General features: G+C 44.9%; 1 protein-coding gene across 5 annotated transcripts in view; it reads left to right on the top strand.

Moving 5' to 3' along the window:
• Positions 1-25,627, top strand: part of LOC124486939 (phospholipid-transporting ATPase ABCA1-like) — a 116,171-nt gene that overhangs the window by 13,790 nt on the left and 76,754 nt on the right. For 4 of the 5 annotated variants that reach the window (XM_047048835.1, XM_047048840.1, XM_047048838.1 and 1 more), the window contains exons 8-16: positions 2,862-2,948; positions 3,133-3,343; positions 7,394-7,533; positions 8,353-8,469; positions 11,440-11,637; positions 13,651-13,856; positions 14,127-14,303; positions 22,077-22,299; positions 23,336-23,557. In XM_047048835.1, the coding sequence (XP_046904791.1) occupies positions 2,862-2,948; positions 3,133-3,343; positions 7,394-7,533; positions 8,353-8,469; positions 11,440-11,637; positions 13,651-13,856; positions 14,127-14,303; positions 22,077-22,299; positions 23,336-23,557 (1,581 nt within the window). Of the gene's footprint in view, positions 1-2,861; positions 2,949-3,132; positions 3,344-7,393; positions 7,534-8,352; positions 8,470-11,439; positions 11,638-13,650; positions 13,857-14,126; positions 14,304-19,311; positions 19,535-22,076; positions 22,300-23,335; positions 23,558-25,627 lie in introns of all 5 variants that reach the window. The other variant, XM_047048837.1, reaches the window with a different exon arrangement.

Consider the following 25,627-nt stretch of genomic DNA (forward strand, 5'->3'; position numbering starts at 1 on the left):
CCCAATGCTCAAGACCAGATTCCAATGATTGAATCCTGTGGCTATACCCCGCTCACAGCATTCCAGTGCATTCTGAGGTCAAAGCTGTCAACCTGCTCCGTTTATTGCGCTTTGGACAACGAGAGACGGGTACTGTCAAATGTTGGCTCGTTTGTATAACAGCTTGGGCAGTCTAGATGTTCGTTTTAAAAGAAAAAAAGACCCTGAATACGTGTATACACACACACACACACACACGTGTATACACACACATACACACACACACACACACACACACACAGACAGAAATGTATACTTATAAATATATGCCTTGTATTGGGACTAAGTGCATCTAGGAGAATCTGTTGGTGTCTTAGCCTTGATATTTACCGGATGCTACCGAACCCCCGCTCCCCATTGCTACGATGGAAGAGTGCACTCTGCTTCCAGAGTTTATCTTTGAGACGAAATGTGTGGGACAGCAAACTCAATGAATAAGTGATAAGGCAGAAGTTCACAGGATGAGGAAAAAGCCATTTGAACAACTTAAGCCCAGGGGCCTCTTCACTCATTGAAGAGAAAGCCTCGACAAGATATGACGAGAAAAAAAGAAGAAAAAAACCCGTCTCACTGGCCCCTGGAGTAAAAAGAGAAAAAGAAGTCCTTCACAATCTGAGCCATGAGATTCTGGAATAATGGCGATAACAAAAACATAGAGAAGGACTAAAGGGGGAAAAAAACGGGCAGTGTTTACCATTGTTGTGTTGAGTGGAAGTGGAGGGAATCAGACATCTGTGAGAGGTGAGCGTGCGTTGGTTGTTATTATACGTAGGCTATAACCCAACACATCTAGAGGGCAGATGGGGGTCAAGGTCCAGAATGTAGGTGGTGTTCAGATCACCTGAGGGTCTCGCTGCATACATGCACAAATACTTCAAATGAAAATGAATAACAAAAACACATCAGACTTTTCCCTTCAGCAGGCATTACATGTGGTATAATAAGTGTTTCACAAACCCTCGCTGACCCAGTGCAATGCACAGTGTTTGCAGTGTTTACCAGGGCACATGGCTTGCTTCAAGGTTTTCAGTCACAACACTCATACGCCTTGGCTAATTCAATGTGCGCACGGCGTGGTGAATAACTGCATTTCTCAAATTTGACTAAATGTAACTGTCAAATTTCCATTCTGGGATTTAACTGAAGGTCACGTGAGAAGATTTTGTTGTAAGAAAACTCTTATACAAGCTTATCTGTAGACCCAATGGAGGTTGACCAATACTGTGGTGGGGAAGAAACACATTGGGAGTAAAAAGATGACCGTAAAACCTGTAATGCTGTAATAATACCTGCCATGACATTCATGTTTTGGGTCTTGTTAGGTGCCAAAAACCTAGGTCTCGTTTTCTGAATTTCCTTTGATGGAATGGAACATTCCAAAACTCCCATTCCATTGCTTTTGGCCTAACATATACTGTATGCAGTGCAGCAATATCCCCTCACCAGTCACACTGTCAACAATACAATTACCGTTTTGTGTTCCACAAAAGAGTGGAGAATTGAGAACACTTTGCATTCCATACATGGGCTGTCGGACAGGGTCGTGCCGCAGGTCTCTTTAGCTATCAAGCAAATATTATATTGCCTCAAGTTATCTCTGCCCATTGACTACTTGGATGTGATTTCAAGCAGTTTTGCTCCAAATTGCCAGAGAGATATCTAATCAACTGGTCTTATAGCTTCTGTATTGCTGCCGAGGATAAAATTGAGGCAAAATTAATGTACTTAGAACTCAATAAGGGAGCCAGAATTCATGTGACAGCCAGTTGAATTTATAATGTCTGTGCCTTTTTGAAAAGAATACTGCAAAGAATCTGGGGGTTTGATCTTTATTTCCCATAAACATCCTCTCAATCTCTTCTCTCTTTCTCCCCCTCCCTCTCTCTCTTCTTTATCTCTCTCTTTGTCTCACTCTCTCCTCTCCCCCTCACTTTCTCTGCATGGATTTAAAACTGCATTGTTTGGCTCTGTGAAGGTCAACAGGGACTCATGTTAGCATACTCTTGACACATGAAAATGATAGGGTTTTAAAGGGCATGAGTTGCTGCCTAAAGCTATTGTGATGTCTTCCCAGTACATGCATGTTATGCACCGTATCATTTCCCCCAGAAAAAGAAAAAAAGGCCTAGTAAACAATATAATAAAGGATCGTTTTGCTTTAGAAAAACCTACAATTTTCATTGTCATTTTCCGAGCGTACTTCTTGTTACAAATGTCAACAGGGTCTTTAACTTCATAATTCCAGGAATTGAGAGAATTGCGTAACATTATCATTTTCATATAGTTTATAGGTCATCATGGCAGAAGTGTACTGTGAGATTGACATTATTCAACAGGTCACGAACACAATCAATAGTTCAAGGCTTTTCACAAACTTCTTGGACTGATGATGAATAATGACCTCCCACCTCGATGAGTCATACACGCCATGTGATAGGCTCCCAAGAAGGTCATGTAATTTTTGCCCTTGTGGTTTGTGCCAACGAGACTTTCAGTTGCACTGTACAGAAAGGTGATGCTTCCAAAGTGGAGACAAATTTGCGTTCCAAAAGCGCCTGAAGATTTGAAAACACCCAGAAGCATTGTTACATTGTTGTCTGGTACAGTACTTGCTTGTACTGTTGGCTATGACCATAACTTTAAAGAAACAAAGAGTTAGAGACTCACTGCAAACCCCAACCGTAATATTTGACATGTATATTAAAAGTTCAAATGGACCAAAACTACCTGTTTATACCTACCTGGATGCAAAGAACTATCAAATCTAACACGTGTCTTCTGAATGGTATATCAACGTTTCTTTTCTATTCTAACCTTTTCAGATACCACAAACCTTGGCTCTGGATCCAATAGAGACAGTTAACTTGCTGTCCAAAACATCCATGGATGCAGTACCAGTGATCAGAGAGGTAGTGGTTTCTCTAAACGTGGAATGAGAAATTGTGCTGGCTTGATCTTTTGACTCCTAATGATTCGCTTACTTTTAAATCAAACGAAATTTTTCCCCTCCTTTTGTGAAATCCTCAACTGATCGATAGTCAAGGAATAAACGTTGTCTCGTTTGTGACCCTTCTGACCTGCTTGTCTTTACAGATAGCCGCACTGCAGAACTCGGAGGTCCTGAGGGCTGCGTCCGAGCTGAATTTTAGTGAAGACATGTTTGGCAGCTTCAACACGCTGCTATGTGGTCAACAACCAGACAGCAACTCCACCAACACGACCAGCGCTTTCCAAGGGTTCGGAGGGAGGCAGAACGATACGGACAGCAACGACACGTTAGCCGGCACTGGAAATCGAAATTCCAGTAAGTTTTGTTCAGATAAACGCATGGAATTATATACCAATTCATACAATCATACGAAGGGTAGTATTCACAGCAGGGTAAGACTTCCCGCCAGAATCAAAATAGGATTTTTGAGAAGCTTTAGTGATCATTGGCTTTTCACAGTTTGGGTGGTCTTTTCAAGCCAAAGTGTCTCAACACATCTATGTCAGTACTGTATGTATGAACAGTATGATTGCTAAGAGGACCTTCTAATGTCCATTTTGCTCCTTTTTGCCATCCTCCGCCCAGTAGAAGTAGCAGTAGTTTACGAATGCACCAAAACATGGCACTTCACCATGAAGGGAAAAGTGACATTCATAAATGCTTCAAAGGTCAAGCTTGTTGTCGCCCCCCCCCCCCAAAAAAAAAAAGCCAGATTCTTATGATCACGGGTGTATTCCTCTGTGAAATTGATTTTCCTGTCGTTGGGAGCAGTGCACCCGCAGTACGGCGCTTCACTGGGCTGCCATGACACTGCAGTGCAATCCACAGCCACCTCCGTCCTCTCTGTTTGCAGACATGCAGGAGGTTAGGTGGAGACACAGGAAATCACACAGCAAGGAAGGCACATTAGAGAAATATCCTGGGTGTAATTTGGACCGACAAGTCCCGAGAAGTAGCTCATCATCATGTGATCTTATTATGCCACGCAATGTTATATGTAACATCGTTAGAGCACAGAACGGCCGCGCGCATCCGTTTCCTGATCAGTTTGAGAAGGCTGTATGTTCTCTTTAAACTTAATGAACAGATTCACCAGTGCTGGTCTTCCTTCCTCTTTGACATCTCAGCCAGGGCTTACTCTGCCATAACAGGCTCCAACTGGGAACACACAATCGATAAACACACACGACCCCATGAACTCTCTTCATAACCCGCTAGTAAATACCATTGAAAATGTGATGGTGTGGTGGGCGATGGGTTAAAGCAATTATTTGGTTTGGAATGAGATGTTGTTGTTGTTGTGTGCTAAATAACTCATATTAAGGTCAATAGGGAGCTGTAAGATCTAGGTAAGACATGTGAAACCCTCAAACCAGAGAAGACAACTCACCAGTTTATTACCTTGTTGCTGATTATAACAGAATGTGTTTGTCCCTAGGCTTGCCTCCTAGCACTGGGTCCAGCGTCACTTCTCAGGGACCCTGCTAATTGGGGGGGGGGGGGGGGTGCACTGTTCCCTATTCACCAACTGCATGTTCTTTTGAGAATCTACAAGAAATGACAGTCTTTTTATAAGCAGCATCAGAACGAAGCTACACGACCCTGAAGTGGATTTGTGTTAGTGCCGTTACAAACGAGTGAACCAAAATGTCGTCCGTTTTGAAATGAGAGCTTGCACCTCTGTTTGCATGCTGCTAGCTTTCCAGTTTGGCTATACCCTTTATTGTCATCAACATTGCGTTTACAGTTACAATGTCTCTTTGCAGCCATACATCTCTCATTTGAAGGGCTCCAACTGTACTCTATGGGATACTGATATAGCAGTAGCAAAAGGAAAGTCTTGGTGAACGTTCAGTTCCCTACCCTATTCATTTATTGGGGGCATTAAGGCACGTCAAACTGTGTCATTAAACAAATAACAGGGGACAGCTACTGCTGCCTGGGGCAGCAAACAGCAATTATTGTTTTCACCTTTTCAAAGAAGTACAAAGCATGAACAGAACTGGGATCCATCCGTCGCACCTTCCCTCCCACGAGGTACGGTGTCGCTCTCCATACACGTCATCGCTTGGGATCCACGGAACTGCTCCGTTCTGAATAAAAAATGTCGGTCAAAACGCTATCGTGTGCGGGAAGAGGCTTTTTCTTCCACGTGGTGCCATTTTGTGTGGCGTCGCACAAAGACGGGGTTGCTTGAAGTTTACGAGTGAAGCGCATGATTAATCACACTGAGCAACATGCAATTGCAGATTGTCATTTCGAAAGCCTCAACAGGGTTCTTTACTGCTTCAACACCTGAGGTGCTGGTAATAATTACCTTCTGCAAGAGACAGTACTTGTGATCCCGAGGGCTCGGGGTACGAAAACGTCTGCTCATTTTAAAAGGCACGGTTTTGTACTGTTCACTCCAAGTCATTTGCTGCTCACATCACTGTGGCAAGAGAGGGGGGGGGGGGTCTTGTGTTGGAACAGCGGTCTCAACAGAAGCTCGTTTGAAGGCCGAGTGAAGGGATGTTGGGGCGCTCTCACCCACTGCATTAGTGTTGCGTACTTGTTTTTGCCCAGCTTGTGTCTCATTCTGTACCACTGCACCTGCACCTGCTAGCCTCTGTGTATGTTGCTCATTGTGCTGGTCCCATGTTTTATGTGTGTATTGGTGTGTGTGTGTGTGTGTGTGTGTGTGGGGGGGGGGGGGGGGTGGAGGGGTTTGGGGCCCAGGGGGTTGTCCATGCAGGTGTGTGTGTGTGTGTGTCTGTCTGTGTGTTTGTTTCCGCAGCTTTCATTTGCTTGACTTGATCCTCTCTCCAGGGTGCGACTCAAATTGATTAAATTCGCCAGGTAAGACGAGAGGCTGAACGGAGCCTCCGAGCAATTACCTGGCAGCACGCCTCACGTAAACTATGGATCCTACACCCTCCTACCGCCCATAGGGTGATAGAACACACACCTTTTTTTTTGGGGGGGGGGGGGGGGTGAAATTTAAACACCATCATGGTTCGGGCTCAGCTTTTGAACGGCTCATCCACATTCATCTAAGCATCAATATTTATCGACACGCTAGCCCCTGAGCCAACCAGATACTTCCTGTTTCTGGGGCGCTAAAGCGTTACGATTATAGGAAGTGACATCTGTGTGGTCAGGGGAAATGGCTGTCTGGTTTAAGGGCTGCCGCTATCTCTCCGTGGGGCCTCTCTGGAGCACCTGAGCCTCGAAGCGAAAAGGCACACGTTTATCCAACTTCCTGAATTCTAAATGGGGTAGATAAAATGGCCAGTTGGGGCATTATGGGCAGTTATGATGAGTGTTAGTGTTTTCTTTTGTGCTTAGTTTTGACAGCGGTGGACGTATTGTTCAAGCTAGCTCCGAGGACTTTTCCGGCCTTGCCTGCTGACATACAACAGGCGATTTTCCTGGTTGCGTACTGGGGTGGCAGTCTCTCATACTGTGCATCTCTATTTGCGGCTTGTGTTGAGAAACAGAATAGACTTGACCATCGCATCCTCTCCCGGATATGAAGGGAGCGCTCATGAAAGACCCGAAGAAAGTTTATCCCGTGGCAGACAGATCCAAACATTCAAAACCTTCCACACATCAAGAGCTCGCGCACAAGCTAGCTCCGCTGCATCGCCCCAAGCCAACGCTGATCCCGTCGATGCAGGGGCCTTGTGCAGCCCACCGAACCTGGCAGCATCTACATTGGCAGATTGGTTAAATTAATAATGATCCTGCAGCAGCTGAGCATATTGACTTGTTTTCTTCCTCTCGTCTCCCAGACCCTGCTTCCAAACCCCCTCTATTTACACAGCTGGGCTAGATTCAAAAGCGTCCTCCGCACAATCGCAGTGCTCCGTTCCTTCCCCCCAGTTCACTCCTTCTCGTATACAAGTGGCACGGCTGTATTAGCTACGAGCTAATGGAGTCATTCTTCGAGAAATAATTGAGTCTTTTGAAGTGTCTTAATTGCATTAAAATCCTCCCCACAGTGAGATGTGTAAACGTAGCCTCGATGTCGCTGCGTGCGCTACTTCCAGTGCACATGTGGAGTGCAAACGTTTATTATCTTGGCGGTGGGTTGCGGGATTGTTTTGATTGCAAAGGCGCTGTGTGACTTATCAATTAGATACCCATTGTTCCCTCCCTGCATCTTCTTTTACCCTTCAGCAGAGCGTGGCAACATTGAACTCGGCGGACATGATCTCATTCCTTAATTCTGAATTCCGTAATTCCTAAATCTTTAATTCTCTCACAATAAACCAACAGTCCTGGTCATGCAATGCAGATTCATAAACATTTGGCTGGTTGTGTTTATTTATTGTGAAGGGCTATTCCCTGAATTCTTCAATAAAAGTCCTTTTGGTTTTTCAGGTGTGTTTTGCCAGACCTTGGTGGAGACCCTGGAGGGGACCCCTGGTCTCAGGGTCATCTGGGGCACCTTCAGGCCTCTGCTGCAGGGCAAGGTCCTCTACACTCCAGACACACCTGCAACCCGACTAATGGTGAAAGAGGTGAAGAATCCACCCCACCCCAAACACACGCACACACACTCAGCCCCTGTCTGAATGCAATCTTAACTTGAGTTGCCACGCATGCCAAACCTGTGAACTGCTTGGATCCCTCTGAGAATAATTCAGCAAAGTGTTTGGGATTCTTACTAATTGGATATTTGAACTCCATAACCTCCATCCATCCCAAACGGGCGAGGAGGCATCCACATTAACAGGAAATAACATGAACCAAGATGTCACACACCACGCACTCCTCCAGAATCCCTCCCCCCACCTCCCAAAAAACAGATTACAATCCAGCAAGAGATTAATTTAGGGAGAAATGGAGTATGTCATGTATTTTTTTCCCATGCCATCTCAGATATTGACATCATTTTTATAAACCGCATAAGCAAAACAAACACATGAGCACGGCTGGATATTTTAGCTGGGAATATTGAGTGGGAGGTATCGAATAGGAGTGCCATCCACAAGCTTCTCTGTGTACATGACTCTGGTCCCCCCCCCATTCCCTCCCCCTCCCCCCCTCTTCACACCCCGGCAGTGCTGGATTGTTTACAACCCAGCGTTCGGGGGTAAATAACCCTATTTACATTTGTCTCCGCGGGAGGTAGAATCTGATGAGGCTCTCCAGGGAATAGGTGAAACGCACAGAAGCTGCACGCTCTCTCAAGGTCGCTGCGGCGCCAAAAGAAAATGAGTTGACTCAGTGGTTAGATTCCTCTCAGTAGGACGAAGGAAGGGGGAGGTGTAGTTGGTTTTCATAATCACCATTCTGTATTTCAATATTTTTTTGTCCTTTTTTTCTTTTCTCCCAAGGCGAACAGTACATTCAACGCCTTGGCCATGTTGAAGGAACTGGCGGACGCCTGGGAAGTTCTTGGACCTCGGCTTTGGAACTTCCTTCAAGATGGTCGCCAAGTCAATGCACTGCGGGTAAGTTGAGCTGATATTTGAGTGGCACTGCAAGTATTTGAGAGGTGCTTCTTCAATTTCTCTCAATTTACTCTGAAAGACCTGATTTTTTTGAGGGTCTGAAATCAGAGCTAACCAGTCAGTCTGTCAGTTGTGTGTCTTGGATATCAAATTTGAACAACCCCATCCATTTGATTTGAAGATCAATCAAGTGTTTCGAATGCACTATTTTTATCTAGTACTGTGAGTACCTTTTCCAGTTCGACACATTTTTGATATATAGAATGGCTATCCTACTTTGTTGCATTTCCTGCAAGGAAGTGGAAACTGAGAGGGAGGTGTAATAATGGATAAGTGCAGGATAATTTTCACCTTACCGGTCAGGCGGAAGGGATTAGCTGCACACACCTTCCCCATGATCTCTCTCCCTTTCCTTTTCTTCTCTCGGTCTCTCTCTCTCCCTCTCTCTTCTTTTCCCTTCAGCCCATTCTCCCTTTCTCTCTCAATATCCCACTCTATCTCTCTCTCTCTCTCCCTCCGTCACTGGGAGCTGACATTACTCCCGTGTCACTTCAAATGAGCTTATAGGCAGCTAGGGGAGTGGGCGCCAGAGCTCCATATAGCGAGGGGATTCATTACCCTAGCCCTAACCTTTACACAAATGGGCCGGCAATTCTCCTTTGTCTTCATTTTCCTCCTCCTCCTCCCGAGTGAAGCAGACTCCCCACAAGCCCGTGGACCCGGCAGCACAGGTGCTGTGTCATCCACAGAGGTCTCTCAAGGTTCTTCGGAGACCTTTCCACACTTGATGGAGCAATTACCCCAACGGTTTGAGTTGCAGCTGGGTGGCTTATCGTTGGCGGGAGATGGGAGGATAAAACGCACGTGTCATTCTCGCCTTACAGTACAGGGGCCGGGAAAGTTGCGTGCCGTATTTCAATGACGATCCTCAATTCCCATGACTTTTCAATTTTGTCCTCTGTTTTCCATCTTTCCACAGTCATGCCTCGGATGAAAGCGTGGGCCAAATGATTAAAATGTAAATGTTCTCAATACTGCGACACGCCATGCGTTCAGAGCAGTGTAAAACACCGGCCAGTGTGATTTTGGTTACAGGATGTATTCATTGTGTTGAATTGGACATGACTCAACAGTTGGTGAATGATATTAAGTTTTTAATGAGGAACGTGCTTCTGGTAATTATTGATGATAAACCATTATATCCCTCAAAGAAGGTCTGGCATCTTCATGTCTGTTGATAAAGGCTTACAAAAAAAAGAACAAGTTTTACATTCCCTGTTCGCTGTAGGGATCTGACAGTTCTGCCTCTCAAAGGCCGTGGATAAACAAGTCGTTTTTCGTTTAAAGACCTTCTCTTGTTAGATAATCTAATCTGACACATGGTCAACAAGGTTTAAAAGCATATCTGCAACTATCTGCTCCAAATGCCACTGAGCATTAAGAACATAACGACATGTTTATGCATACTTGTTTGTAGCACACAAAGAAGTTTGCCACAATTCAATTAATCAATTCCATTCTTCTTCTTCAACCAATTCGCTACTGTGAAGACTGAATATAACATTTTACAGTCGAGTTTTATGGTTGCATGCACCGCATTGAATTTCTGATACAGATCTTGAAACGAAATGTATTGCAGCCACTACCATGAGGCCAGAAGATATGGTAAAGCAGATTTTCAGAAAGGTCATGGGCAGCATAGAGATTACCTCATTTGACTTTTTGACCCCAGATTAAACGGAATATCATCAGAACTGTTGACACTGAAATGCCAGCACACACCAGCCCCAACATGTTTCAACCTCTGCTAACGTACTGGTCTGCCTAGAATTTAAAAGGTGTAACCGATCGACCGCTGACCCCCAAAAATCAAAGAACAAAGGGAAATAATCATGGTGTCCGGAATATACATGTACAGTATATAGAGTAAACGATGCGGAGACAATTCTTCATGAGGTTTCTGCGTTAGTATTTGGTATTCCTATGCGATTATCGATTGTTGTTACCATGGTTGTATTTATTCATGGAGGGGCTGCGAAGCCAACTGAAACAGAAGGTGCTCAAACCAAACCCGTGAAGGAACCACCTGACCAGAAGCAGGTTATGTAACACGTCACTGCTTGACAGGGTCCAGCAAACACAGACCCACTGACGGAGACCATTTGCATTCAGATTAGCATATCTCTTCCTTAACCAATGCTGTGCCGAGCGGACTCACGCAGTGAAGGCTCGAGCTGACAGCGGGAAAGGGGGGGGGGGGGCGCGCAGTGGAGCGTTCACATAACTGTACATACAGTGTGTGCGCGTAGACGGGTGCGCGCGCGTCCATATGTGCATGCATAAATTGTACTTCTGTTACAGTGTACGGGTGTCTTTCTATGTGGATGTAAGTGTGCATTTGTCTGTATGTTTTTCTCTCTCTGTGTGTGTGTGTGTCTGTATGTGTGTAGCCTTGTCAGAGAGTATGTATGAAGACGCGCATCTGCGCTCTGTGTGTCTGACTGGCGAGGTGCATGTTGATGTTCCGGTCTCCCTCCTTGGCTGTGCTGCGCGGCCATGAGAGAGAAAGTGTGGTGTAAATCACAGAGCTGGAAGTACAACAGTGCCATCTAGCTTTAAGTGTCTTTTAATTACGTCTGCTTAAACGACAAGAGCAGCGCCAACGGCAAAGGCAAAAAAAGAACGACCCGCACTGTCCGAGGTCAATGCAATGTCTTCTCTCGTCTCGAGATGTATTTGCGTGGCCCGTTCGATGCGCAATGTCACGGAGGGCTTCACACTTGCCCGTAGATCAGCACCGCTAGGCCGACAGAACCCCTCGGAGAAGACGAGGAAAAAAAACTCCCAAAGCTCCATTCCCAACTGGCTTCCCCCCGGGAGCCTCCGTCTGGCATCGCATCCATCGTCACGTCATCGGGATGAGTGCAAATGACCAAACTCTTAAAGCCCTCCTTCTGATTTCCGAATCAGACCCTGTTGGCTAATCCGCTGGTTGCCGTCAGCCTCAACCAGCAACTGACGGGCTCAAGATGGTCCGCCGAGCAGCTTGCCAACTTCCTGTACAACGGGCCCCCGGAGGAGCGGCCCGCGGGCATGCCGCCCTCGGACTGGCGCGACATGTTCAACGCCACCAGCCAAGTCCTGCAGCTCCTCAAGCAGTTCATTGGGGTGAGTCTGTGTTTACTCATTTTATCTATACAGATTTGATTTCCTTCGAAATCCCTACATGGTTAGCGTCCTTAAAAAATAAAAAAGTCTGTCTAGTTCAGGAACTTTCCCATGGAGTCTCGAAATAATATTTGGTTCTACAAGTGGACTGCTTTGCTGTGTGGGAACTTCACCCGAATGTTAGCAGTAAGCTGTCACTGTGTTTGCTGTTACGTCTGGTCTGATTGAAAAGTTGTTGAAAAGTTGTTTTTGTGTGAATCCCTAACTCATGAAACATACAGTGTTTTTCTCCAAACAGAAACACACAGGCAGGTACTGAGAATTCGATATATTGATCTCTGAGGTTGTGTGCAGTCATACTTCAGGCTCGATTTATTAGTCACGTTTTGAATTCCTCATAATGTGTCTACCCATGAGGACTGAATGGGAGATGGCAGCTCTGGGGCTTAGCCACACATGATAAATGTATTTCAGGCTGATATGATCGGGTTTCTGTCCCTAACCCTAATCAAATGTACAGTTCTAAGTTTGGCTAATTTTGGTGTTGTTTTGTTGAGGTACACCTTATGCAGCGTGTGTTGACTTGGAGAATGTTGGTCATGTCTGTGCTATTGACTATGTTCACAATATGTTTATACATGCCCAAGTCAACTGATGTTATATTATATATACTCTCTCTCTCTCTCTCTCTCTCTAATAAATGTTTCACATTCTTATCACCTAAAAAGCATACCACAGCAGCAAATGAGTATGGCTTCAGGAATGAAGCCATATCATTGCCATGTCTTCGAGATCCATGCTAATCTTATCAGGCTGGATGTCAGTCAGTCGCTCCCTTGCGGGGCCCATCGTGTCAAGGCTGGGCATCCCCTCGACTCCTCACGGCAAAGGAAGTGATCGCGGATGAGCCCAGGGGGGATTTGGGGAAGGCGCCCCCCCCCCCGCCCTCGTCTCTGTCAGGCGGAACCTTCCGCCGTGTGGGAGTCTAACTCCTCTGATCGCTGACTTGTAAGGGAGAAGACGACATGTCAGGTGTTTTGGGCGGGGGAGATGGCTGACGCTCTATCGAGCGCGTTTTCCTTCTCAGCCAATGAGATTCCCGGGTAGGGTGGCTTAGGGGCGCATTGCTGACTGGATGTTTACGCCGTCACATCTGGTGGCTGAAAACATCCATATGAACTCTGCGTCAACCGTCTGTAATGCAGTCGACCCAGCTGTAGGGTATTATAACTTTCAATCAGTAGATCATTTCGACACTGTAGTGACATTTTACTACTGATTATGATGATTAGTGAGTCTGAAATCATCTGCTGAACGAATGCATCATTAATAATATGATGCGTGGGAAGAGAAATGCGCCAAAGCATATGAGAGAGAGAGAGCTATAAGAAGCATATATATGGAAGAGAGAAAGGACAAAGATTTTAGATGCGGGGGAAAGGTATCATAAGAAGCTGCAGGAATGGTGTGACATGTGAACAGCTGTCAGGTTAGACCGTCCTGCCTCGCCGGATGACTGGATCATTACAGTCCATGGGAGACTGGCTACAGGGCCGTGCTGCATCGCTCGTCTTAAACCCGGGAAAAACACAAGCGGTCAACGTCATTTGTAACCGGGCTTCTCTCCGGCCCCCGCCTTGCCCAGCAGTCCAACACATTTACACCCCTTTACCATTTCTCGGACTGCCCGTCTTCCACTCACTGCCCAGTCACTCCTCGTGATGGATGAGAATGTTCCAGAGTTACAGTGTTATCCGCAGCCCTGCAGGAGGGGGGTCGCCATATGTCGTCTCACATTGTGTTCGTTGTCGCATATCATGTTCGTTTAATGAGATTTTTGGGCAATAAAAAAATAAGATATGGCATGTTAAAGAAATGAGGGGAAGGTGAATGTTATATAAAAACATACAAAGGAAAATGAGCAGGTTTGACTCATGTTCTTCCAGGTGAAAAGCCAAATCATGTTCTACTCCTCCTTGTCTCAGTGAAGACTTTTCTGGTTCTCGTTTACAGTGTCTGGACCTGAATAAGTTTGAGGCCGTCCCCAGTGAGAGGCATCTGGTGAACAAAGCCCAGGAGCTTCTGAAGGAGGACAAATACTGGGCCGGTATCGTGTTCCAAGACCTGAAGAACGACGCCAGCCCCCCCCCTCCTCACGTCAAGTACAAAATCCGCATGGATATCGACGAGGTGGAACGCACAAACAAGTTCAAAGAAAGGTATGCCGTGTCTTTCTCCAAAGCAAGAAGGGTATGCACTACTGTACTGTACTGTTTTTAACGGCCTGAAACATATTCCATAGGAATTCAATATCGGAAATAAACGTTTTGCTGTCATATATCTCCCAAGCCTCTCTTAGCCTTTCATGTCAGAAGGGGGACAGCAGAAAGAACTAATGTTGGTTAAACGTTTGAGACTGTGTTCTCCTGCGGTTTCTCCCCTGTGGCTTTCTCTGAGATTCCAGCTGTGCCTTGTGTTGTTTTAACTAGGTTATGGTCCCCGGGGGCCAGAGACAACCCCTTCAACGACCTGCGCTACATTTGGGGAGGATTTGCCTACCTCCAGGACATGATGGACCACGGTATCATACGCACACAAACAGCCACAGCCCAGCCCCTCGGTGTGTTTGTCCAGCAAATGCCATACCCCTGCTATGTGGATGACGCGTGAGTGCCAAAACCTTCTTGGATGTGCCGGTTCATGATTAGAGCAGGGACGAGGAATTACCCCAATAAAGATCCGCTCACTCTGGGAGTTGACACTCGGCGCTATCACAGACCTGTGTAACGGCCGTCTCAGTCACTTAGGGTCTGCAGATTTCCCAGTGGAAACTTGGAGAAGCTACCTCTCCTCTCTTTTTTTTTCTTTTTTTTGCTATGTCGATTTTTGCTTGTAACTGGTTTCATGTGCCAATAGTGGCTTTGGAGGGAAGGGAGTAACAACTTGTGTTAATATTGAAAAGGCAAACATGAAACTTTGATGACCTTAAGAAGTTTCTGCCATTAATTGTGGTTAGGCAAGATTCTTTTTTTAAACACACAAAAAAACTAAGCAGATCAGTGAAATACGAACACAAAAGTTCATTATTCTGCAAAACCACACGTAATGCCTCAGTACCATCCAGTTCAATGGTTGATGGATCTTAGATTATTCAGTCTACCATATTTGGTCTAACCACACCATTCCATTCCATCTCTGCTTCACAAGTAAGACCGCGCACACTGAACCACAATTCGCAACCACAAGTCCTTTGTGTGCGGAGATGGATTAAAGCACTCTATTCTCTGTTACTCAGGTTTTTGTCACTGGTGCTGTGTTATATCCCATTATAATACCCATTTCTTACCAAGGGAGAAAAATGAGGTGGTATTGCTCTCAATCTTCCGCAGCAACGATCTTCAGTGTCAAGGAAATGACTCCCATCTACACGGCACTATCACCTCAATTAATGAACTCAAAGCCCAATGATGTCATTGGGGAACCGATAATTACAAGGGAGATTTAAATCCAACAACACAATATAATCTTTCAGGGAAGGATACAGATCTCTCCCCCCCCTCACCCCCCACCTTTTGGATTTCACTGTGGCAAAGACCATCGATTTAATTTAAAAAGTATACACCATGTATACCAAACCAGACTAATATGAACTCCAATTGATTGTCTTGACCTCCATATATTACAAACGGCCACACTGTAGGAAGAACATGCATTGAAGGATAAATATGAAGAGGTTGTTGAACTGTGAATGTGGCAGCATAGCCTTATATGTACCATACACCAGTACAAATTAATTCGATAGGTACCGTGTTCATTTGTTTTCAGGGAAATACTCAGTCTTCCAATGGTCTTCGAAACAGAGATATTGAAATGATGACATTGTTTCAGGATCCAAACAAGAAGGCAAGCTCATTTGCAGAGTTGCTAATGTAGCTATTGATTTGGCTTCAACAACAGGACATGCAAAATGTCCTGCAAGAAGAGATTATTTCTTAGGCCGAGAATTGACTTGTTTTCAGGTTATAGACAGTAGTTTTTCACCAGGCAGCACACACATCCTCTAATGACTCCGTAACACACATGTGTTTGTGTGTGTGTATTTCTAATGTTTCAAAGCTTTGGCTTTCCGAATCACACATTTGAAACAGAAATGTCTAGTTTCTCTAGCAGCCGCTTGTGTCTGCGCTTTCTCTGAGGGGTCTGCAGCCAACATGCTGTCACATTCTGGTGGTCTTCTGTTCGCTCCCAGGGCGCTTAAGGGAAGAAATATGTTTCCTGTTCATCATTTGCAAGGGAGTGTTGTGAAATGAGCTGAAATGAGGCAATCACAGTGACGCGTAATGCCATTCCACCGCCTCAGTTTCTTTTTCCCCGAAACAAAGGATTAATAATTACGTAAGATAAATGGGAGCCATAAAACAGTGCAATACCCTTGGTCCCACCGCCATTTACTCTTTCGCCTGCCTAGCCATTTGGGCATTTGCATAAATTATTAACACTTGAAAACTGTTATTTCATTCATTAATAATGAGAGGAGAATTGCAAAAAGGAAGATGCACTAAGATTCAGGGAGACACGCAAGAAAAAAGGACATCTCTGGTAATCATTTGAATCTGGGACTGTGTCGCATTGGTGGCAGAGAAAAGGCAGTCAGGGAGTTGTGCATTCAGATGAACATGGCTGTAATCTTCTGTAACTGTTCTTCAGTTAGGAAAAGGCCTGATCTGACTTTAAAATGCAATCCAAGAAAAGCAAGAGCGTTTCAGATGTATTTCTACCGCTCGTTAACAATTGAAAGAATGGCCTGTCACTTCAGGGATACAGAGCAAATAATACATTTGAATTAATACTGTAAATAATACACTAGGTTGGAACTTGAATAGAAATCGGCACACTTTCAAGAGGGCATGATGTGATCCTCATTCTCACAAGACTGAGGGAGCAACTTTACGATATGAAGTGCTATGCGGCGTGTGACAAAATAGAAACAATGATTTAGAAACAGATGGCACAAAATTGGCCGACCAAGCTGTATTTTGACTATAAACAAGTGCAAACAAATTATTGTGCACATACTGTTAAATCAAATTATTTTTAAAACGTGTTCAAACTCCCCTGATGATTTATTTTGCTGAAAGCTGTACGCAAATGCATCCCTCAGTGATGCATTTGCTGAAAATCAGACTTTAACGTAATTACCTAATTCTCTTGGGTTAGAGCTGCTCCTCAATCGTTTGCTTCGGTTGGAATCTTGTCTCCCGCCTCTCCTAAATTTAGGTCACGACTGCCGATGTAACTCAAGCCACGTAACATGCACCCAGTAGGAGTTATATTACTTAAGCACCCTCAATCGATTGAAAATGTATTATTCAAGAGCATCTGGTGGCAAGGTTGACGGTGTCAAACGTGCTGAGGGTGTCTGATCTTCCTGAGTGTCGTGAAAGGGTTAACAGGCACAGACTCTGTCATTAACGAGACGTTACTATAGAATCCGCGCTCGATAATAACGGGATTAGTATTCAAGCTGATGCAATCATGACCTGAGGCATGGGGTGGAAAGAAGCCTTCCCTAGAAGCATCTTGAATCTCTTCAGGAAAACTTGTGTGACATTGACAGTTAAATCTTCAAGTTTAAGTGATGCCTGACACACTTTTTTCCAAACTGTTGGCTCCCGGTTGCACGTTTCGAGTTTTATTTTGTCTTCTTTTGGGTGTGAGAGATAGCTCAGTTGCTGTTACAAAGCTTCCTGTGACAGCAAATGTTCCTCTGGGAGAACAGGAAGACTCCAGCTATAAGGGCTGCATGTCTGTCCAAAACGTGATGTGCTGTGTATCTCTGGTTTTCAATTCCAACCGAATCTAGCGTCTCTAATTGTCGACTTAAATAAAGAACCATAGTGAGTACAAGGACTGCACTGATAGCATATGGTAAATGGTCTGCATTTATATAGCGCTTTTCTACCATAGAGGCACTCAAAGCGCTTTACAATGTCTGCCTCTCATTCACCCATTCACACTCACACTCACACATAGCGATGGCAGCGAGCTACCATGCAAGGCTCCGGCCTGTCCATCGGGAGCAACTTGGGGTTCAGAGTCTTGCTGAAAGATACTTCGGCACACGGCCTGGGAGGAGTCGGGGATCAAACCGCCAACCTTGCGATTAACAGACAACCCTCTCTACCCCCTGAGCCACAGCCGCCCCAATATGTATTTCTCTCTGTGCTCTGTGAATGGCTTTTGGCATTTGATGGAGGAAGGGGAAGAAGAGGCCTTCCCAGCACTTTTCATCCTGTAAATTGATTTATCACCGCCCTGGGACATTGAGCTGTAATTTGCAGTTAATGTGAGAAGTACGTCTGTGATCATATCAGACAATATCTGTGTTTTTTAACCATCTCGAGGGAGCAGATTACCCAGGATGTCTTGCAACTATGAGCTTTGGAAAAGAGCTATGAGCTGGTGGAAAAGGCGCTCAAGAGAGAAAGAAAGGCTTGAACCCAAGGCTTTTGTAAAGAAAAAAAAGACTTATTGTTCAGGGGCAAATGCCCAATTAAGAGAAGTAGGCTTTTGTGCTGCTCATTTTCTATTGGCAGGGGTTCAGTAGGCCCATAAGCGAATCAATCCCCTAAAAGTTAGTGGAGAAATGGGCTCATTGTAAATGTACTGGAAATGTACTGTTCGATACATTCTCTTAAGCGCAATGCCTTGGAAGTGGGATACTATTCTGCAAAGAAGTGCACATTCCCCCCCGCCCCGTCCACCGTCCACCTAGCTATGAGAAGATGTGCTTTGCTTGCAGGATGTGGATTGCATTTTCGGGCTGCAAGCATAATTAATATGTGAAATCCATACTTTGTCAAATGTTAAGGCCAGTTTATACTCCTTTACTGTTTGATAAAGCAACGACAGCACTCTGTTATATTGGAGCCTTACAAGATATTGACATGGCATTTTGGTGGCATTATAAAGCTGGGTTTAATATGGTCTTATTGTACTGTTACGACATCAAATCATACATCATTGTGGACATGACATGGAGCACTAAATGGCTAGATTGAGCTGATGCGCCAGCTTTATGAAGGTTAGCTCACGGTAAAAACCACCTCGTCGGTGTTGGATCTTTCAATGTATTGGGCTCCTGATTAAAAACCATCAAAGTGTTCGGCACCGTGGCTCACACGGTGCGACGATGACATTTACTGCATCAGCGTAAATTCGACTTCCTCTTTTGATATTGCAACCGAATGGGTCAGTTCAGTGAATGGAAATGTGGTTGGGGGGGGGCGATTGTGGATAGGGTTAAAGTGGATTTGATAATCGATCATGCAGCATTTTATGAGAACCTCTCAATTCGATAGCACGTGTATTTACGTCTAAACGCTTTATAGGGCCGGTACCTTCATTTTTACAAAAATACACTCTCAAATTGATTTAGTTATTGATGCAACAAGCTTTTAAGACTCATCACTGCACATCCTGTTCAAACATCCTTCGGTATCGGCACAAAGGGAAGTCTACAACAGATAATCGATAAATAATGCATTAAGTCCCATCCTGTTGCATCTTCTCCATATCAAACGCCGGCCAGTCGATTTCCCCCCTCCCACACACACACACACCCCCCAGCCGGCTGTTTTCTGACCTCTTCGATCCACCTCCCTCTGCAACCAGCTTCGTCCAGAGCATCGGAGGCATCCTCCCCATGTTCCTGGTGCTGTCGTTCATGTACTCTATCTGCATGATGATCAAAGGCCTGGTCCTGGAGAAGGAGCTCCGGCTCAAGGAGGTCCTGCGGGCCGTCGGCGTCCGCAATGGAGCCCTGTGGCTCGCCTGGTTCGTCGAGAACCTGGCCCTGCTCGCGGTGCCGTGCGTTCTCATGAGTGTCCTGCTTAAGGTCAGTATGGAGGGCGGATGTGCGAGGCGGTCCAATTCACAAAGTGCACGTCATGGGCCTTTTTGGGTTATTGAGTTGTGACCCTGTACCCTAGTGTGACCTGTATCCCTTGCTCGGTGTTCCCTGGTCCTGTTGACTTCACGCTGTAAGCATGTTCGCCACTCGCACTCAGTTAGGGTAGGGGTTAGGGGTTAGGGGTAATCCGAAACCTTTCCATTTCGAAAAAATTATTGCTTTAGGATTTGAATTGGAAAAAATAAATACATTGTTTCAGGCGTTGTCCTCATGCCGATGTTATTCATTTCTGATACACAGTCACATTTTGAGACATGTATCAAAAAGCAATTGAGAAACTTCAGACGGTTAGTGGTTTGGTATGTTCTAGATGTATACCATGACTGTGCTTTGGTAGTTGGTCTGCCCCTGTTAATCACACAGCAACTGCAGTAATTGAAGAGAAGCGTTGAGAAGAATCAGTCTTGACCTTTCATTTCTCACATCATGCCTCCATGCTGATGATTGAGCGTGGTGCTAAAATTGCAATCTTGCTTAATTGGAAATCAGCTCTATTGTGTGTAATTCCCACTCATTTCTTGTGATTGCATCACTCCCCATTGAACGCGACACACATTAACCCGACCCCCTACTGATAATCGGTCTTGAGAAGATATGGCACTGCAAAACGTAGGGCTGACGGGAGCTTTAAAAGTGGGTCAATAACAAATGTGGATTGAATGACACATCGCTCCTCTTGGAAGGACCAATCAAGGAACACCTGCAATGCTCAAAGCTGCAACCCATACTGAAATAGTGCAAAGATCTTCTAGAACAATTCGGGATCGAATCCGTATTCACAACATCTATTTGAAAAGGACATATAGTAAAGGAAGTCTTCACTTAGTCCCAGTGTTCTGGCTGAGGGAAAGTGCATGTTGCCTCCTTGCTATGAATAAAAACACGACTAAAAGAGATGTAAATTCTGCAGTAAAAGCTTGGGACCACAATTCCTCTCTCTGGTAATAATGCCTCGCCCTAAACTGAAAGGTGTCTCTCAACTGGATTCATAAGTTGATGCCATGTTTGTGCCCCGTGTCAGGGGTATGGTCTAAATAGTAAATACAGATTGGTTTGCACCTGGTTTTTCCACAAAGGCTGAGCAACATTTTGCTCAGTGTCATATTTACCAGCAGCATAATCCCGAAAAGGGACCAAAGAGAAGAGACGCATCCCACCTACCACCAAGTGGTTCTTTTATTAATTTACAAATACAAATGCTGCTGGTAATATATGACACTGAGCACAATGTTGCTCAGCCTTTGTGGAAAAACCAGGTGCAAACCAATCTGTATTTACTATTTAGACCATAGCTATTAACCCTGACAGACACAATCTACTCTTATTAATAGCAAGCTTACATGAGAACATACTAACTAGTATCCAATGACTAGTTCTATTGATTAGAGAATAATGTAAGCACACAGGAAATCGCAGTTTCTTCCACACCCAGGTCATTGATCCTTTGGCATGTCATGAAGTGGCCTGTGGAATTCATCCCCCGTCTATGGAGGGATGGGTGTCTAAAGTCAATTGAGGGAGACATTGCAATGGGCCTCTGTTGGTGCTCATCACCAACAGGTAACCATGTTATCTGCCAGTGGAGCCTTCTCCTCTGCCTCTTTATGCATAAGCTAGTAACATTAAAATAATGATTCTTTATTTAGATCAGTTAATCAATTTTTGCAGTTTAATTAGAAAATGTTCCTGGTAAATACAAACGATATTTGAACAGCTGAGGAAAATGTAATTTCCCATCCCCCTAATGTGCTTGCCAGCCATCAACAATTTGTAAACATTAATAACAATAAATTGAGTTAGGTGGGTGCCTTGAAGGAACGATCGAACATGATGTGTATTCAAATCATGGTCCCGTTCTAAATGATAATTTCACGGTCATTTTCAGCACATTAATATAACAGGGAATCAGAAGGTAATTATCCAGTGGCTGTGTATGGATTAGGTGTGACCAGTCATCATCAACACCTGAGTCCTTTTTTTCCCCTCCCACCCGTTGCTGCGGTCTGAATGTGTATAGCTTTTGGAGTGTCATTATTAAAATAATTGTCACGAGTGATGAGTTGATCAACTTTGGCCTCGATGTTGACCTGTTTGTCTTCCCCTCGGGGTAACTCTAAGATGAGGTCAAAAAAAAAAAAAAAAGAGTAAATAAAGAGTTTTTTTTGTCCATAGTGGAAATATGTCCGTAAAACAATTTTTTGCTGTCCTTACAGTAAAGTTAGTGTCCCCTATTTCTTTTTGTTCGTCAAGGTTACCCCGGTCGTCTTCTGAATTATTTATTTCAATGCATTTATTGTTAACATCAGAGGAACGACGACCCCTAGTACAGCCGTGAAGGCAAAATCACGACCCCTCAATCTACAACAACCTCCAATCACAACGGCTTGCTGTGATTAGCCAACGGGCTCCTCTTTCCATCCTGCACCCTTCTCAACCCCCCCCCAACCCCTCATCCCACGTCCTCTAGATTCCTCCGCACTCTGGCGCGCTCCCTGCCGCTCTACCTGACCCTGGCCTGGATCTACTCGGTGGCCATGATAGTGAAGGGCATCGTCCAGGAGAAGGAGGCCAGGCTGAAGGAGACAGTGAGGATGATGGGGCTGAAAAGCTCCACCTATTGGCTGAGCTGGTTGGTGTCTAGCGGGCTCCCTCTTGCCGTTAGCGCCCTCCTCCTCACCCTCATCCTCAAGGTGATTTGTTGCTGATTCTGCCGTGATTCGAGGTAGATGCTTTTCACGTCTTGGAGGGCTTTGTTCGTTAGATCATTTTGAAGTCAAATGAGTGGTTTAGTCATAGTAATCATGAGTATTACCGTGCGCGTCCACTACAGCGGAGTGGGCGGCGTGTTGGCGTCGGCTTCCAATTCATGTTCAAGGGAACCGGGCGTTGACGCCGGTGTAGGGTATTGTGGGAGCGTACACGAGCGTCAACGCCCAGTTTCATTTAAAATGGATTGGAAGCCGACGCTCCGCCCCGCTCCGCTGTAGTGGACACGCACCGTTAGTGTAGACCTCATATTAGTTATTCTCATATTAGTGCAGATCTCTGGTTGTGTACTATTGGAAAGCCAACCTGCTTGTAAAAGTTGTCTCATGAACAGTGGTGTCATGAGCACTAAACTGCATACAGTTTTACTTTTAAAAGTTGAAATACACTATAACTGCAGGACACCCACTATGGTATTACTGTGAGGTGCTGTAGGTTGAAGTTCGAGAAGAATAGAAAAGCTTTTATGAATAGCCCTCCTGGATTAGAAAATGGTCTCCCTTAAATTTATGGTGAGCAGAGTGAGGTGAACTCTGGGTGGTACATTCAAACCATCATTACGCCGAGCCAGACTGTAGAAGAAAAATAAAATGTATGGTTAGAATTCAAGCCTCGTAGATTGTCATCCTTTTGGATTGCAGGATTCTTAACCACCCAGTGATTCACCCCTCTCTCCTCGTCGCTTTCATCATCAACAAGCTATTTCAATCAAGAGCTTCATTTTCTGCCCTGACGCATTCTTTCAGGGAATAATACACTCATCACCGTCCATCATAATTGCTCTGCTTTCTCTCCGAGTGACCTCGTCTTGAATGTTTGAAACGAGACGGGGCGTTTATCCACCAGCGATGTTCTCACGTCTGTTCGAGACGGACCGCTCGCTCCACATCTCTCTACCATGTTGCCTCAACCTGTCTCATCTCCCCTCCCCCGGCTCCTGCTCCGCCCCACCGGGAGCAGTACGGCAAGGTGCTGCAGTACAGCGACCCCTCGGTGATCTTCGTCTTCCTGCTGGTCTTCTGCCTGTCCACCATCATGCAGTGTTTCTTCATCAGCGTCTTCTTCTCCAAGGCCAACCTGGCGGCCGCCTGCGGAGGCCTCATCTACTTTGTCCTCTACCTGCCGCACGTCCTCTGCTACGCCTGGCGAGACGTCATGGGCTTCGGCGCCAAGATCGCTGTGGTGAGTGGCTTCCCCTCTGGTTTTTAGCGGAGGAGGGTTTCCCCTGAACAGACTCCCTGGATGAGCCTTTTGTTTGAGGTTGTCTTTTTGATTTGTTTTAAGTTGGGGGGAGGGTGGGGGGGAGGGTTCATCTGGGTCTTGATTCTGCGGTCATCGGTGCTGTTTACGTATGTTTACCGGGAAGGAAGTATTGTAATGAACGTCTGACATTGTTTTCGTACTGGCACAAGTTCTCAAAGAAATAAGCAAATAACCAAAGTAAGTCTGGTTTCCAAAAGTTGGAGAGGAGAATTGTCTTTGACAACTTGAACTTTTGGCTTTATTGTAGTTTTTAAGAACAGACATGCTGTTTCATATCTTATATAGCAAAGTTATTGAGCTTCCAAGGTCTTTTTAAATATGACTTTGCTGTCATCTGTGTGTAGTTAATGGATGATCCTTGGTGGGAGACTGAATTAATCTTTGGGATGGTATTTCAAGTGAAGTGGAGAGAAATAACAAATCCTTGCTAAATTTTCAATGTAGCCTGTCTGAGTGACCAGTTTCGGTCTGACGATTTGTCCTAAAGCTCGTGCCGACAAACCCGCTTCAAATCGAAAGTTTTTCGTAGCTGGAGGGCCTAGATGCATCTTCTTAAACTTTGAAGCAGAAACACATTCCATTGTTTATTGAGTGTGGCACCTTGCTATAACCCAAGAGCTATCTCGCTGTGACATCTGACAACTCTTTTTCTGTATGTCTCTTCATCTTCATAGAGCACCCCATCTCTCTGAACCTTGTATTGCGACCGGAGTAATGACATTGTTAGAACTCCAATGTTGTTTTTTATCTTTCTTTGAGATGTCTTTGCAGGGAGGTATTTACAGTTGTCTTTTTTGATGCTTTCGTCTGGGTGTCATTCCACATTCCAGTTTTCTTTTTGGTCATATCCACTGTGCATAGACAGAAAGAATCCCCCGTTTAGGAAGTCATTTACATCATGCTCTCTCTTCCATCAAAGTGCCTTTGTGGAGGTCTACCCTTGCCATTTCTTTTTCACAGCCCTCGCTGCTCTGCTAATTTGCATGGACAATATTCCTCTGACAGACATCCCACTCTGTCTTATAGTTTATTTATGAGGGATCCCAGGTTGTATTCCCCTTACCGATGAGACGGCCAAAGATGCATGCCTCTGCATTCAACTGGCACCCACCAACCCACTGTTGTATTCATTGGACTACATTTGGTGACTCCTGAGGTCCACTTGCTTGTAGCCTACCAAGCACTCGTTAATAGGGAAAAAGGTCTGAAGTTTGTAAGTTAACTATATTAAAATCAAGAAGCATCTTCAAATGGCCTGATTACCTATTAACTAATGTTTATCTCATCTTATGGCATATCATACTTAACCATAACTCTTACTAATATTATCTCTTATTGTGTATATAGTCTTATTAGCACATGAAAAGCAACTTACAAGGGTGTTACAACCTATTCATTAATGCTTATTACAAGCACCTGGATCTAAAGTGTAACCGTAGATTTCGCCAACTTTTTAATAATGAGGCAAAAACAAGTCAAGGCAAACGATTATTTTACATGACAGATTTTGCCGGCTGTACCGTATGCTGAAATGGCAATCTTCAACCATTGTTTTGGAAAGATTTTTGTGTTTATTTATTTTCCCCTCAATCAGCACTCATTGTTTTCTTTTGTTGCCACTTGCAACTCTTTTCCAACTGATTCTCAAAATGGCAGGTTAGTTATGTCTGCTTCTCTTTCTCCGTCCCCAAACTCCGTCCTTGCTCAAAGTCAGACGAGCTGTCCTCGTTCCTCCGTCAGGGGGTCAAAATAAGGTCGCCGCCTGCACTGCTATTTTGTGATTGGCTGTCGATTGGGTCAGCTGAAAACGTCCAAGGGGTAACTGAAGGCATTGTTGATGGCCGTGAGCACGGAGGGCGGTCAGAGTAGCACTGCAGAGCACAGCTGACCCTGGTGGTCATGTGCAAACAGACAATGGACCCCTTTGAATTTCCACTGCTGTCGCCGCGGAGTGGATACAGCACACTTCCACAAAGGCTTCTGGTTCTT

The sequence above is a fragment of the Hypomesus transpacificus genome, chromosome 25, assembly GCF_021917145.1.
Source record: "Hypomesus transpacificus isolate Combined female chromosome 25, fHypTra1, whole genome shotgun sequence".
Classification (NCBI taxonomy): domain Eukaryota; kingdom Metazoa; phylum Chordata; class Actinopteri; order Osmeriformes; family Osmeridae; genus Hypomesus; species Hypomesus transpacificus.